A 16,513-nucleotide genomic window follows, 5' to 3' on the forward strand; every position below is an offset into this window, starting at 1 on the left:
TGTTAAAAGCGAAATGGAAGACATACGTTGCAGATGGTCGATTGAGTCTTTCGTTCATCATCAAATGTGGTGGTGCTGGATCTCATTTGCCTGGAGAGAAAAAGTTCTGAGGCCTTTAGGGCTAAAGTCCTCAGTTAAGGGAGTTTGGAGAGGAGCTTGTTCATACACGGTGTGCGTGTGCCTGTATGTGTCCATTGCATTCCACTCTACCAGTTCTGAGCTCTTCTTTGTGGATGACATATCATTACCGCAATTACAGGGCAAGACGACACACACACACACACACACACACACACACACACATGATGGCCCTGCACAAATTGTACTGTATCCATATACATATGCAAGCCAAATGCCTGCATGTAAGCTAATTGAAGAACAGTCTGAAACTCTCTCTCTCTCTCACAGGCACACACACGACAGACACACACACTCACACACACACAGGGACACAGACACTACCTAAACGTGCAGAAAGCTGACGGCCAACATGGGGAAACTGAAGAGGCTCCATCTTTTATAAATTGACTCTGTCTTTTCCGCGTGTGTGTGTGTTCACTTTCCCCTCCCAGTAAGCCAAAGCACAGCATTCCTCATTACTTTCCTCTCTACTTATCATTTTCTTTTCCCACTACCTTATTCATCTCTTTGCATCTCCCCATTCTCCACTCCACCTCTCTCTCTTGTCTTCTGGTAAAAAGGTGCTTACTCTATCTTGTGTGTGTGAGTGTGTGTACTTGAGTAAACAGATCATTTCGGAGCTGTGACACCTGAGAGCATTCCTCACTGTTTAACACACCCAGGAGGAAGAAGATACCAACACCTATCTCTCTATTTTATCTCTACACACACATAACACATCAGTTACATTATTGATAAGAAACATGCATTTAGCCTGTGATTGATCTTACTTATTAGATATCTATGTCTTAGGTTAGTCACTTGTTGTCACTAAGGTCCTGACTTTAAATGATGCAAAAAAAGTCATGACTAGTAAACCACAGTATTACAGAGAGAATAACATTACCTAAGCAACAAATAGAGTTCAGTTTCAGTTCTTAGTCTTTCTTTCTCAGTTCTCTTTTTTTTGTTTGCTTTAGAATTACTGAAATCCACCTTAAGTAAAATTCCCATAATTATAGAAAAAGAGAAGTAAATAAGGGCCTGACCCACTTACCGAGATAACAAAGCTGGGCAAAATAATGCAAGTTTTCTCTGGCCTTATCTTCAACTGCTACCCCACCAGTCATAAATTTAGGGGATTTACAAAGAGGTGTTTCCATTTCTGCCCAAGGACCCGCAAATGTTGGGCGAACTTTTGTGAAATTTGTGATTAAAAGTGAGTTCTTCGGGGTCAGCACCTAATGGGACTTTGACAATAGTAACATCAGGGAACAAAGCAGCAACAAGTCTGATATCTTCCTACTTCCGTTTTCCAATCTCACGGTTGATGATGTTTTAAAGAGGCAGTTGTGTAAGATTCTTGCAAAGCTTGTGCCTGTGTAGTCAGGAAAGCTTCAAACTCTGCCCTAGTATTTTGCAGCCCCAGTGATTTGCAGTATGTCGGTTGCATCTTGTGGTAGGAACCAAGGAGCCCAAATCAGGACCAGCTTTATGTTCTTGAAAGAGTTTCCAATTTCCCATAAAAGTTGGTGTACTGGATAAAAGCTTCAAGTCTGTCTTTCTCTCTCCTAGAGGATCTTAGTCCACTGGAGCCATGTTTGTTTTAGTTGGTAATTTGCTGACATAATTGTTTTTTCTGTTCTGCATATGAGCATGTATGTGTATGACTGTTTAATAACGGCATATGCATAGTTCTGCGACAGCGTATTAATCTTCTGCAATTATTGCAGTTTTGCAACTATCTTTCCAATGTGTATCTATGTGAGTATTTCATTGGTGTCCAAGTACACAACTATGTAGTCATTTTCTAGAGGACTCTCTCTATATATGATGAATTTGCACTGCAGTAAATTGAGTTTTCTGTTTTATTCAGAAAAGTACATTATCTAAGATTGCTAAGGGGAGAAAAAAAATCAATTTCTTGTCCATTTATAACTCGGACACATGTCACTGACAAAAACTTGTCAGCAACTCATCTTGCAGAGTAGTCTGTATGGCTCTCAAACCTGCTTTTCTAGACTTTTCTAAAAAAGTCTGTAAAAATACTGTAACTGTTGAAAATCTAATTTCAACATTGGCCCTAAATTACACCCTGGGCAAATCTTTTCAATTAAATGTTATTTTATATTTTAAGCTTTTAACTGCAAAATATAATCAGCCTTTACTACACAGAACACAGTTTCCTACTGCTGTCATTAACATTGTGATTGATTGTGCATTGACTCAGCATTACACTGTGTGGCAAATGCCAGGACATGACTAACTTTGATCTCCGCAGTTGCAGGAATCCAAAGCAGCAGTCATCTTGTGCAGCATAGAAGAAACACACATGTGGCTAATTAGCTAATGTTTGCCTTTTTTCACCTGTAGCCTTTTCCCTGTGCGGGTATAAACTGTATGCTGTCACACTGTTTTATTTTCTTTACATCATAGAGGAAATTTGTGTGGTTTGAGGTGGAGGAAGAAGTGGACATGTGATCAGTTTCACTCAGTCTTTTCTGAGCTTCTGTTTTTATGAATAGCAGTACACATTAGTAGTAGTAGAGATTATTTGGGCAAGTTACACTAGACAGATTTTAGACAAAGGTGTGAAACAATCCACTGGAAGTAAGTCAGACAGTCTGTTAAGTGGTTGTGAATATCCATGGAAGGACAAACTGGAGTCATCGGCCATGAGTGTGTGAATGATGAATGGCTCTATGACTAATATTGTGCTGTTAGGTCAGAGCTGCCTCTGAATATCCAGGGCTTCTGTGTGTGTGTGTGTGTGTGTGTGTGTGTGTGTGTGTGTGTGTGTGTGTGTGTGTGTGTGTGAGAGAGAGACAGCGAGAGCGCTACAGTATGTGTCGGTGTGTGTTTTACTCATGCATCTTTTATGTTGCAGAGGCTGTTTCCATGCTTACACAGGGTTTTCTGTCTAATGGCACAGACACGTGTACATGCAAACACACACACATTCACAAAATCATCCATACACACCGGACAAGTGGGGGATTGTTTTCTGGATCCGACATGGAATTTTTCAATTTGACATTTTATCCCTGCTGGGAATCGACACCTTATTCCTCCCACATTCCACTGGGGAACGGAAACCTCTGTGTGTGTGTGTGTGTGTGTGTGTGTTGGTGTGTGTGTGTAGGTCTGTGTGTGTACACATGGTGATGTCTGAAGCTGTCAACAGCAGCATCCATCTGGAAACAATTCCACTGGAAAACAAAGTTCATTATTCATTCATTGATACGTAAAATGTCCAGATATGTGCATTAGATCCTGCAGCAAACATGCAACACACCACAGACAGCAGCTGCAAAACATTACCCGTTCCCTACATTCAACGCCCACCATAGGTAAGGCAAAAAAATAAATAAATATGATCAATATGAATGGAGACAAAAGTGTAAAGGAGGACTTTCTGCTCGTAACCCTGTCCAAAGCCAGAATTCCTTGGACTTTACACTGCATTATTGGAATCTCACTACTTGTAATTTGGGCTGACGTGTTCATGAGTAGAACAGTTATATAAATCTAATGAATTTCATCAGAAAGTAAGGGTTTATTTTAAGACCAGGGAGATTGGAAGAGATGTTTTGGACGGTCCACCTGATCATTCACTGTCTATTTATCATATAAGCCAATGCTTCATTTACTTTCTCTCTTTCTCTTGCTCCCTCCTTTCTTTTCTGTCTTGGTCTTCTCTTTTTCCTGGCATAGCTGATGAGTGGTGTTACCATCTGTCTGTGATGTGTCCTGGACACAACTCTGTGTGTGTGTGTGCGTGTGTCTGTGTCCATTCAAGGCAGGATGGCCAGGCTGAGCTGGGAACGGGGCTCGAATGGAGAAGGAGAAAGTTTTAGGAAGGCAAAGAACAAACTCTAGAATTAAAAAGATGAGATGGTCAGAAAAAGACACTGGGAGGGATGTGAATGTGTGTGTGTGTGTGTTTATGTAGCAAATATGAGCCACAGCTGTGTGATCTAGTAACCTTTTCAAAGGCCTTGACAGTGCTAAAAGACGACCAGCTGAAGGAAAAGACAAACAATGACACACAGCTGTTTTCAGAGGAATGTGTGTGTGTGTGTGTGTCCGCACATGTGAATAATATGTGTGTATGTATGTCAGGGATGGATACTGGATAGATTTCTTTTACTCACTTGAATGGAAAGCAAACCCCTGATGCTGAATGCTGTACTGTACTAATAGCTGCTCATAGCCATTAGTCAGTAGCTCTTTAGTGATTTCACTGGAAGGCACTGAAGTGAAACACCTACGTCATTCAGTAATCTACCTCTGGTAATGACTCTGTGTGTTTTTCTATATGTGTGCAGAAATGTATGGGGGGGGGGTGTAAGTCGGTTCTTGCATGGCAGTCTGTGATTTATCTGCTGCGTGTGTGTGTGTTTGTGTGTGCGCATGCCGCCAGGAGACAGCATATGCATCCCTGCTGACGTTAAGTATATGAGCACTTTAGTGGTTGAGCTGTGTGTTTATCTTTGTGGTTTCTGCTGTGTTTATGTGTAAGCACATACATTCTTCCTGTTAAAGTCCGGGGTTGGCAGTTTAGTCTGATGAAGACCACGTGCACAGCTGACACACGTTGCTTTGTTTTTTTGTTTTGTTTTGGGTTTTTTTGGGGTTTTTTTTTTTGTTCTCGCTACATAGCCAATTAGCTGAAGCCATGTTATTTTCCACTTAAGATGAATGGCTTTGGTTGTTGTTCATTTATTTTTTTTTCTCTCATAGTTTTGCTTTTTGGGTTTTACTGCTATTATTATGCAAGCAAAGAAACCATCTCCAGACTTAGCTCTTGATTACACTCCAGAGAGCGCCAACCCAAATGACCCCAGAAGACCTCAGAAAGCTTCTCATTGTTGCTACATTCGCATGTTTGCTCTACAATATACGAAATACTAATCTGCTGGGCTGTATTTACAAAGCTGACAGGTGCAGTTGTCTCTATTTACTTATCAACCTAAGACCTTATTCATCCAAAAATTGGTATTATTAATCCTCCAAACAGGATATTCGATATAATCCCTTCTTTATTTTACAGGACTATTGAAGAGGATGATGAAGAGCTTTGAATTAGCCTCTCGCTCTCATCTCTGCCTCTTTCATCTTTTTTCTTTCATACAGACATGATATGACTTGTTAGATTTTTACCAAAGTTACTATGTCAATGTAAGAGGAAAAGCCAGCATACTAGTAAAGCATTGATTGGAATCATTGAGCATCACTGCAATAATGCAATGTCCTCTGTCTTTTTCAATGTGGCTATTGTCTTTCTTCCTGCACAAAAGTTTATCTTTTCCTACCTTTTGTTAACAGCACACTATCTATGTCTCTCCATCTCTCTTATTGTTCTGCTTGTGTGCACATAAACTCTCTCTTTCTCTCCAGCTCCTGTCTGCGTATGGCTGTTTGTTGTTTTTCACCTGCGCCTCTTATTAGGAAAAAATATCTGCGTATTGTTTCAAGTGCTTATCAAATTTGGGATGGAATCTGTATGACTGCACTAAACCCTCTGGGTTTCACAGACAAATTTAATGAAAGCTTCTCGACAATGCAAAAAAGGTTTTCATGCTCACATGATGTGGAAAATTGCTTTGTTGATGAGGAAATGGCGTGGTAAACACTGATGGCAACACATTGGTTGGCTGGCAAGATAAGGGCATATTTCGAAATGACTTTATGTTTCACTGTAAAACAGTAAAAGGAAATATTTTACAAAATTTGCGTAATTGCTTTCCTGCCAAGAGATAGATGATCTACTTTTATATCTTTTAGTTCGGTGTGAAGCTAGTAGCGAGTCATCTTGGCTTAGGATAAACACTGCACACGGGGAAACCTTTATCTTCTTTTTTTTTAACTGTTTCAATAGATGAGTCATGGGCTGAATAGTCCTCTTGTCAAACTCTCATTCCCCAAAGTGATTTCTTTAGAAAAGAAGAAGAAGTTGGTTGTTTTGAACTTAAAAACTTCTATCCAACATCTTCAGATATTACACCCCTTGGTTTAATGTTTGAAATATGGCCAACAGTTGCTAAAGGTCATCAGACAATTACTCTTCCTTTTTTTTTCCCTCAGTGATGTTTTGTTTTGTGTTTTTTAAGAATCCTCTGTGATTTCTTTTAAGCAGTATAGGGAAACACAGCTAATCTGTTTTGTTTTAATTTGTCACAGTACTGCGTGTTTGTAGAAGTAACTGTACAGCCTTCATATCCTGTTTCTCATACTCTCTCTCTCTCTCCCTCTCTCTCTCTCTCTCTCTCACACTGTACTTTCCCAGGTAGGGCAGTTCAGTGAATTTCTCCATGAATGTACGTCACAATGATGATGACAGACCAGATTCCACTGGATTTGGCTCCGCCCCCCCTCCTGAACGGGGAGGTCCCTCTCATGCCTCACATGGTTAACGGTGACGCGGCACAGCAGGTAAACACACACACCAACATACATACTCGCACACACACACACACACACACACACACACATTGTGTGCACATACACATCACATCTTGCAGTTTAAACTTGCCTTCCTTTTTGAACATTCCTGTGTTGCTACACATATGCACCCACACAGAGTCCAGAAGTATACAAAAACTTAACTTTTGGTCGTAATCGTATCACATGCCCCATTGTTTGTAGCCACAGGTAATGAAAAGCTGCCAAGCTTTTACAGTAACAGGAACAAGGAACAAGAACAAAGAGAGACACATGTGAGCACATCCACTTCATTCTGTCTGAAAAGTATTAAGCGGCATATACTGTAACTGGCTGGCTGCAGTGATGGATCCCAGGTCTTGACTTTAATTATTTTGGAAGAGGATTCAGTTTCATTGTGACTGACCGATCTTATCAGATGCTGCATAGCCAAACAGATCACCTTGAAAGTACAAAGCCTACCCAAGCTCTGCACAGGCGAGAGGAAGCAATCAACATAATTAAAAGCATCACAGTTAATTGACCTGGGTCTAATCCTGTTGTCACAGAGTCATTTTTACACTGTGCGCTTCTGGTAGATGAGGGAAGATGATGATGTGTATGTGATGTGCCTGGCTTGTTCCTTCACAGCCCAGAGGAAGTGCGGTGGGAGTGTTTTGGCTGCAGCACATAAAAGTTAGGGAGGGTTTTGGCTGGAACACACAGCAGTTAGGGATCTCTTTTTATTGTAACACCCTGCAGTTTAAACTTGGTTCCCAGTACGGAGTCAAGGATCTAGACCAATGATTACATAGATTTGAGTCTGTGTGTCCATGCATGTGTGTATTTGTTTGTCTTTTGGTCTTTCTTGCTGTGTGTGTATGTGTAGGCACACAAGTACACAGATGTCTGTGTTGAGTCTAGTTGAGCCTGAGAACACGTATTCGTTAACTTCCTACATCAGTTTAGGTGTTTGTCCGTTTAAGCACAGAGATCTAATATGAACATGTGACCGTTAAGGCGCAACAGAAAATCACATGTAATAATATGTGTTACTACACTGGGAGAATTGGAGGTGAATTGACGATGCTAACTTTAGGCAAAGCTGAACAGTATTTGCTGCACATTTGTCACAATTGTGCTTTCATCTTTCCAAGCCACCTATCAACACAAACTGGCAATTGTACAATTTGGTCTGATCAGCTGTCATGATAGAAGAAGGTGTGTGCTCACCTTCTGCTACCTGTAATCGTAACTCATTCTCTTTTTTTAAAAAGTGAAACTGTTTCTGGCTTTTACTGTCCACATACTACTTGTACAAATACAATTTAACCTTACAACACCTCACAATTGCAATAGTTTTACACCTATTCCCTATTTAATTTAGCCCACAAGAGGTTTCATATTCTCTTCCTTTTAGAACCATTTATTGCCTGATTGTTTCTACTTCATTTTATTCTATTCATTCATTGCTTTCTTGTAACACCAAGTAATGACATCTACCTAAAATATCAGTGTTTGAATATTTGAAAATGTAATGGAGTTCACGGGATTGATTTTATTATCAACCTTTAGTTCCTTTACCCATAATAACTTAACATCATACTGCTCTGTTCCATTTATGTATCTGTGCACCTGTTGGCGATGTAGTTGTGGTGTGAACAGTCAATATATAATCAGTCAATGGACACAATTATGACACCAACATTGTAAGAGTGCAGTTCCAGCCAAATCCAGATTTTTGCTTTTTATGTGACTTGAAATAACTCTTAATTATACATAAATATAGGCCTTCTCCACTAGGCATCTTTTTATTGGGTTTTAAATTTATAAGAATTTGCTTTTAAAGAAATCATTTTTATGGTGTTTCTGTGATTTAAAAAGGGTTTGCTTTTATTCCAACATAATTTTAAAACTTTTGTGTATCAGACCCTTTGCTGACTGGATTGTTACAGCTTTAACAATCAATCATGTTATGTTATAAATGTTTTTACACATTTTATTCTCCTGGCTAATGGGGGCCTCAAACATAACAAATCCATATATGAAGTAACCCTACACACACACACACACCCACCCACACCCACATGGCCTGATATGGGGGTTTTCTCAGTCTTTGGCAAACATGGGTCGCCCTGTACTATGCTGGGGTTCCCATAGCAACAGCAGCCGCTGCAGCAGACAGAGCAAGGAGTGTGCGTATGTGTGTGTCAGAGGGAGAGGAGCAGGTTAGCGCTGAGATGGGAGTCCATGCAGACGCTACAGGAGGAACCCAGGACATGAGGTTTTTACGACGGCACACCTGTAGAGTGTAGAGAGGGCTGTGCTTGTGTGTGCATGCATGTGTGTGTGTGAATAGATCAGCGTGTGTGTGTGTGTAATGGAGGGTCACCTGTTTCATGTCTACAGCCACGTGTACACTCTCAACAATCTGTATGCAGAGAATATGACGGTAAGGTGCACGCATACTCCCTTCAGGCACATTCAGCAGAAACACACGCAAATTAAATCAGTGCTCCTGTGATTTGGCTCCATTTGTACACGCTTACCTATCAGTATGTTTAATTGTGATTAATTGTGCCTCTCTCCATGGGTGTAGCATTTGTGTGGACTAGTCTTAGTGGTTCTCTACCAATCAGTGTGATTACAACAGAAATGCCTTTGACAATTCACGGTGTGTGAGATCGCATTAGTGTCTCACCATGAGCGTATCTAACACCTCGTTCATACGTGTAAACTCTCGGTGTCCTCTCTGCTCTGGGATCCAATGGTGTTATATCACCTCTGCAAGCCTGTTGGCTGCCCTGTGAAGTGTCTGGCCTAGTGATTATTGAATATGGATGAACAACATGTTTATGGCATAATGTGTGACATGTATCTTTTTGTAAATACCAATGTATTTTATGTTTTTTATCAATTATTCAGATTTGTGCTTTCTCACTATATCATGTGTGTGTGTTCGTGTGTGTGTTGGCGGGTGTGTTGGTACAGGTGATCCTGGTGCAGGTGAACCCAGGGGAGACGTTTACCATCCGAGCAGAGGACGGCTCACTACAATGCATCCAGGGTCAGTCCCTTCTTTTATTAAAATATTAACATATTAACAAGTGGCCAAGTTGCACTGTTGTGTTTCACTGTGAGACACAGTATTTTCCATTACTTCATTATTTGCTGGCTGCACATGGTTGACATTAGGGGTAATTTCTAAAACATATGTAATTTATATTATGTACACTTCTTTTGACCTTTTTACCATCTAAGTAGACATTTAAGTACCATTCATTTCATGTTTATCTCAATAGCTCATTATTAAGTGTTGATAAAGGTGAAAGCCTGAATTCTTGGATTAATTTTTCCAGGTTTGACTAAGCATAATGATGCATACATGTTCCGTTGAAAAGATTGGAAAAATGTTATTAAACTAAAAATCAAATATTTATTTGTTGCCAAAACCTAAAAAAATCATATTTGACATCCACCATTAATACTGATGATCTGGGTATAATCTTACAACAACAAGCCGGGAAATGCAAAGTCCATTGTTTCACCTGTCTTATCCCAGCTCCTCCTGTCTTGAGGCCACTCAGAGCAAGACACTTAATAAACCCAATGTTAGTTGCGGCCTGTATGGAGAGTCCTCCACTAGTGTGTGAGTGTGTGTTTGTCATTGTGAGAATGGATGAATGAGAAGCGGTGCAGTGTGCTTTGGGTACCGACAAGGTAGAAAAGTGCCAATTCACATTTACCAGCCATGTGACTTTAAAATCATAAATTGATATATCTATATATCAAAAGTTAATAATATGTTGCTGTAAAATGTGCAAGACTCCAGAATACTGCTTTATTGTTGTCTTTTAGGAGTCCAGTCAGTATTGCAGAAGTAACAGAGATGAAATAGAAGTAGAAATGCTTCCAAATTAAAAACCTATAGTTAAATCAGAAGAATCAACCTATAGTTAAAAATCCTTACATGAAAAGACTGGAAATGCTCTTAATGATGGAAGGAGGTTGCAGTAACATGGGAATTCCCCCAACTCTTGTGGAGTCGTGTCTCACTTTGATGATGTCAGCAGGGTAAGCTTCTACTCTGAAACCTTGAAAGGGTGCTTTTGTTTCTTGTCTTCTCCTTCTCCCTGTCTGCCTGTCTCTCTCTCTAGCTCTTACTTTTTCTTTGCCCTCTCAGGGAGGGATCTCTCTGAAAGAGAACAGTATGGCTCAGACACCGACTCCGCCCTTAAAAAAAAAAAAATGTTGTAACTAATTACAGCTCGCCTCCTTTGCTTTACCCGCCATGTAATTCAATTTTACCCTTAAATCAGAGAGATGGCCCCAGGCAGACCTACGGGCACAGATAATGCCGGATAAACAGAGTGCACGATAAGATGGACAGATGCAAAAAAGTGCAGATACAGTTGACACACAAATTTATAGATATGGATCAGTGACTCATGGGAAGATCGATAAAAGACAGATAAAAGAATAGTTTAATGCATTCAGTGATTAGATGAATGGGATAAGAGTCAATGATTTGCACAGACGTGTCTTACGTAGTTGGGTGGTTGTCTGTTTATTTGTGTGGGTGCATGCGGTGTTCAGCATCGAAGGCACAGCGTGCGTTTGCTGGTGCTTTTTTCGGTGCCCTTTACTACAGTTGACAGCAGTAAATTGGGCGGGTGGCTGGGGTCTTGAGGTCATGTTTGAATGCGCATATTCTTAATGTGGAGGGCCACACACACTCAGAAAACTCTTGCTCGCTCTCCCTCTGTCTCTCACTGGAGGAGGTCACTGGGTTTAATGAGAGGTGGAGGGTGGCAGTGTGTTTTGAAGGCGAACTGAGTCGCTCCTTTAGACGGAGACTTGGTGTGATTACTGAGAGCTCTGTGTTTTGTGTATGCTTGTGTACTTGTCGCTGCATTTGTGTTTGCATTTTGGCGTCCGTGTGTGTGCGTGTGTGTGTGTGTGTGAGGGAGTGCTATTACAGAGACCTAAGGGCACAGCCAGGAACCAGCTTTTATATAAAGTAACCTCTGTTTAGCCGCTGCGCTGCGGTGCGTGCATGCAAACACACGTACACATACACAGATAACATACACAGATGCTCTGCCAAGGCACAACCCGCCTGGAGACGCCGACACAGCAGCCAGAAGATTCTTTCATTCGAACCTCCAGCCTCCCCTCTCCACTGCTCTCTTGTCTTTCTCCAGCTTTTCCTCCTTTCGTCTTCGTCATTGCCCCTTCGTTTGTGAGCAGGAAAAAACTTCTGTATTTGTTGGATTGATGTTAAGTGCTGCTTATTATGTACACCACCTCTAAATGCTACTGGCTGATTCACACTTTTATTTGGACTCAAAGTTTACATAGAATTTTATTATGCTCAACAAATTCCATAACCCCAGGGCCCATAAAATCATTTTAGAACACCGGTGTACACATTCTAGTAATTTATGCTTGCTCTGAAATGTAGAAAAGTTTTCAATTTTAACTCTCAGTAATGCCAGTCATACACATAATTTGCTCTCTATTATTTGACATGCACTTCCTTAGTCTGTGTGTGTGTGTTTGAGTCAGTCTATATTAAGATGCACTGATTCATTTCCACACAGAAACACTAAGTTCCTCTCCACTAAGACCTGTGTGTGTATGTGTCTGTGTGCGTGTCCATATCCGTCCCCTGTTTAAACAGACTGACCTCGCAATGCTCCAGGGGTCAACTTAAACTGACCCAATCCCCCAATTACACTGCCCCCCACACACACTCCTGGTCCATCTCTTAAAGTCTCATCATGTTGCTCTAGTGGATGAACTCTTCTCCTTCCTTTACCCTCCCCCTCGTGCCAACCCCTCCCCCTCTCATTCTCCCACCCCCACTAAGACCATTCCCTTGAGCTTTCCCACACTCACATCAAAGGAGAGGACTCTGGAGGGTGTGTTAGAGCACCCTGCTCTGGAATGTGAGTGTGTTAATGTGTGTGTGTGTCTACGTGTGTTTTACAAGGTTGTGTTGGTTTACTGCGTTGTTTGGGCTTTGTTGGACTTTTATGAGGGATGATGAGGCCAGGGGGTGAAGAAAAGCGAGATGTTCCTAGCCGAGGAGGAAGTGACATCATAGGGCCTGGATGGCAGCAGCTGAACCCCTACCACTTTGTGCTCTTTCTTATTTGAGTGTAACCATAACCAACCTTTTGTTAGGCTTCTAATCAGATGTACAGATGTACCCATGTCATTCCAATATATCTGAATAGAGATGGTTTATGTGTGCTGCATATATCTTTGCCACCAAGAACTTGTAAATTAGATTTCCAGTGTCATTTAAAATGCTAATAGAGCATAAAGAAATGAAATGAAATTCAACCAGTGTTTAGTTACTTTATTTCACAATAATGGTTTTAACGTCTGCACGGCTTTTGCTTCTGAATGTAAAATCCATCAGTGACAAATGCATTCACCATGCATGCAGCCGCAAACAGGATTGCTGATTGCTGCAGTGGCATAATGGGAAGTGTAGTCTCTGCTGCAGTTCAGTCAGGCCAGGCTGTCTTGCTGCCAAACAATGGTTTGGCATGTGTATCTTCTGGACAGAGAGTGTGAATCGTGTAAAGGTCTGTTCTGTGTTTTGTGTGCAGATGTTTGCTGTTCATTTGCTCTCCCTTTTTGTGTCTCCCTCATTTTGTTACCCCTGTGTCATGGCAAAAATGACAATATCTGGTCTGTGACACCTCAAGTGTAATTAGTAAAGAAGCTTCAACATCCAAAAGAGAAGTACATGGACAGAGTTTCAATTCTCCGTCCTATACAGTTCTAAACTTCATACATCACATATTAGTTTTATAACCTTCTGTTGCTGGGCAGAACATTCTCCACCCTCAGGCTACTGCCCCCAGCCTTTTTCTCCTTTTATGGAAACCTTGTCCCTTTTCAGCACTTTGATAAGCACCTGTGAGCATGGAGTGACTCTGGGTCACTACAGTGTGGGATAGTCTGCTGTTGGACAATAACTGACCTTGGAGCAGTTCTGCAAACACTTCGAGACAAAACATGTATATGAGAGAAAGTTTGAACTACATTTCAAAAGTACAGTGAGTACAAGTTGCCATAATAAATAGGTAAAATGCTAAGAGTAAAATGCAATCATTCAATCATACTTGATCTTCCATCACACCCTGAGCATGTGCTCTGCTTTTGTCTTCTGTATTTTGTCTATTTCTTTCAGCCTGTAGCTCTCAACCATTTATCCTCTCTGTCTGTGTCTCTATCATCGTCTCGCACTGTCTCGGTTTCTCCCTGCTTCGTTGGCAGTCGCACTTGGATGGTTGATGCTGATATCCTTCATGCTGCTTTCCCTGCATCACTACAGAAGCACACCGAGGTTCTTTTTTGCCGGCCTCCTGCTGCAGTGTGCACTTGTACACTCGGAACTCTTTGATGTAAATGGAAATAGCTAGTTGAGAGAAAAATGGTGGAAAGTCTTGCGGCCTGTGTTTACACCAAACCAGATGACTCTAAACAAGCTGGGGGAGCAGGCACAAATACACGGTTCGTAGAAGGGCTTAATTTAGAGTTTGGTTCGGGATGGTCTCTTTTTTTTTTTTTTTGGTAACCAGAGGTGGTTCTTTGAAGTCCAAACCCCACTCATACAGGACAGCATGACAGTCACACAGAAAAAAAAATCCTTTGCAACAGGTAGAAGGTGTCTGTTTTCAGACTGACCTGTCATCTAAAGGATTTTACTGTGTGTATTTAAATGAGCTCTGCAACAATTGTGTTTCTCTCTCTACGTTTAAAGAATCGAATGGACATACAGTTATATATATCTACGAACGTGTAAAACAAATCGTGTGCAAAGTCTTTGTTTGCATTTGTATCTTTTTGGGTGTGTGAATGGGTGTAACTAGACAAATTAATGGATGCATTGTTGCTGTTATGGCATAATGAATCCCATAACCATTTTGATGTGGATTCTACTGTATATTTATGCAGCTTGGCACTGTTTTTGATGATGGTGTTTTTTCCAGACATGACTAAGTTCACCTTCACATCCCTAATATTATATTCACACTTGCTTATCTGATCATTTTACTATGAAGACAATGTACTGTGTGCCACAAATGGCAGCTTTTCAGAGGCTAGCCCTGCTTTCAGCTTTGTGACAATGCATTTTCAAATAACCCACTTTGTTTTTATGGCCTATTTATGTATCATATGAAGCAGGGGGAGGGATGCTCCCTTGTTTCCACTAGGAAACAGCATGGCACTGATTTCAATATCTGCATCCCCAATACCTGCTCCTAACTAATCAGCTATCATATTGAAGTCTTGTACTACCATTATGTTATCTTTGATACTGGGAAGTCTTATGTAGGAAGTATTGCTGTAAGCAGCAGTTAAGGCTAAAGGTTAAATAGGGTTATTATTGTGTCAGCACTGTGTAATTGATCACCATTGAAATTGGACTTGAAATTGACAACAGTTTAATGTGTATTAATAAAAAATGCTTTATATTTTGCTTGAAGAAGAGCTAATGTGAGAGATGGATAGACACCTTGAAAGAGAGGTCATATAATAGAAAGATCCTCTGTGTCTGTAATGTGTGCTTATGTAGTTTTACCTTGACAGCCGAGCAAATCAAATCTTTTTGTAAAGGATTTGCACAGAAGTCTTTCTATTCCCTCAGGCTGACTGTTTAAACTAGAGTTGAGTTTTATTCCATTGGATTTGGGAAAGTGGTCACCATGGGAACGGACTCTCACTCCAGGTGGTGTGTAATGGAATGTGGTCCCTCTAGGCTGTGTGTGTGTGTGTGTGTGTGTGTGTGTGTGTGTGTGCGCACACATACCTGCCTTATTCTTTTTCCAGTATGTTCCACACAAATATACTTTGTGATAAAACAACAGAGAGAATTTGTTTGGTTCATTTGGCACAAGGTAGTTAAGAGCTTGACTTCAGTGTGTGAGGGAGAGAGAGAAAGACAATTGTTGTTCTGTGCCCAGCCCAGGCTTCACTTATAAACTCAATGCCCTTGCAGAGTAGGGCATGAGAAGCCAGAAGCAGGAAAGAAAGGAGGTTAAAGTGAAGTGGAAATAAGAAAATAGGATAAAGGAAGCTTCCTTTCTTTATTTACCCTCCATAAAGAGAAAAAGAGGGATTGAGTGAAAGTGGGAGAATCAGACGCTACATGTCTGGTCGTGCCTGCTGCCATGCATTCCGGGCGAGGCTGCTTCCTCCATGCAATGACCCCAGCTACCGCTGTACTGCTGACTTGGTCTGGCCTGCCAGCTCCTGGGAAGTCTGCATTCGCTGTTGGGACTAGCTCACTTAAGGCAGCATAGGTGCAGGAGGGGTTTTGGTGGGCAAAACTGTGGAGCCTACTGTGTCTGTCTTCGTATGAAAGTCTGTGTGAAAGCCGATGTGTTTGTGAACAGCAGCTGTGTAGAGGATAGTGTTTGCAGAATTTTCCAGAGAGACGGAGGGAGAATAAAAGAGCTTTTCCAGGGATGAAATTTTTGGCTCCCTTGAAGCTCAGGGTACAGCTGGAGCATTTCTCTCTTTCTTTTCCTCCACCCTTCTTCCCTCCTCCCTTCCTCCTTCTTACCTACCTTCCCACTTCCTCCCATGCTTCCCTGCCTCTGCTTCTCACTCTTTAGCTCTCTTATAGTATTTTTGAAATTTCCATTTAAACTTTAGTGATTGCCATGTTTTTTTTTGTTTTTGTTTTTTTTTAAACCAAATTAAACTTCATCACAACACCCGAGGGCCCTTTTAAAAATGTTGTAGGTTCTCCACATGTTACTGATGCTGCTGTTCGGAAAGAATTCAGTTGGATTGGATAATCCATCTGAATCACAAGGGGCTATTCTAACTGCAGGTGGTGATGAGATACATCAAAGAGTCGGCTTTAAGATGTGCCAATGTGCCTGAGCCCTCCTGCATAGGGTAACACATGTGATTGTTTACATCATGTCTGTTTAAGTTT

General features: G+C 41.1%; 1 protein-coding gene across 3 annotated transcripts in view; it reads left to right on the plus strand.

Moving 5' to 3' along the window:
* Positions 1-16,513, plus strand: part of fndc3ba (fibronectin type III domain containing 3Ba) — an 83,044-nt gene that overhangs the window by 14,486 nt on the left and 52,045 nt on the right. The window contains exons 2-3 of one of the 3 annotated variants that reach the window (XM_067479183.1): positions 6,410-6,555; positions 9,535-9,610. In XM_067479183.1, coding sequence (XP_067335284.1) covers positions 6,439-6,555; positions 9,535-9,610 — 193 coding nt within the window. In that variant the 5' untranslated portion in view covers positions 6,410-6,438. Of the gene's footprint in view, positions 1-6,409; positions 6,556-8,769; positions 8,996-9,515; positions 9,611-16,513 lie in introns of those variants that run through there. The other 2 variants (XM_067479182.1, XM_067479184.1) reach the window with 2 other exon arrangements.

Source organism: Channa argus, chromosome 16 (genome assembly GCF_033026475.1).
Source record: "Channa argus isolate prfri chromosome 16, Channa argus male v1.0, whole genome shotgun sequence".
In the NCBI taxonomy this organism is placed as follows: Eukaryota; Metazoa; Chordata; class Actinopteri; order Anabantiformes; family Channidae; genus Channa; species Channa argus.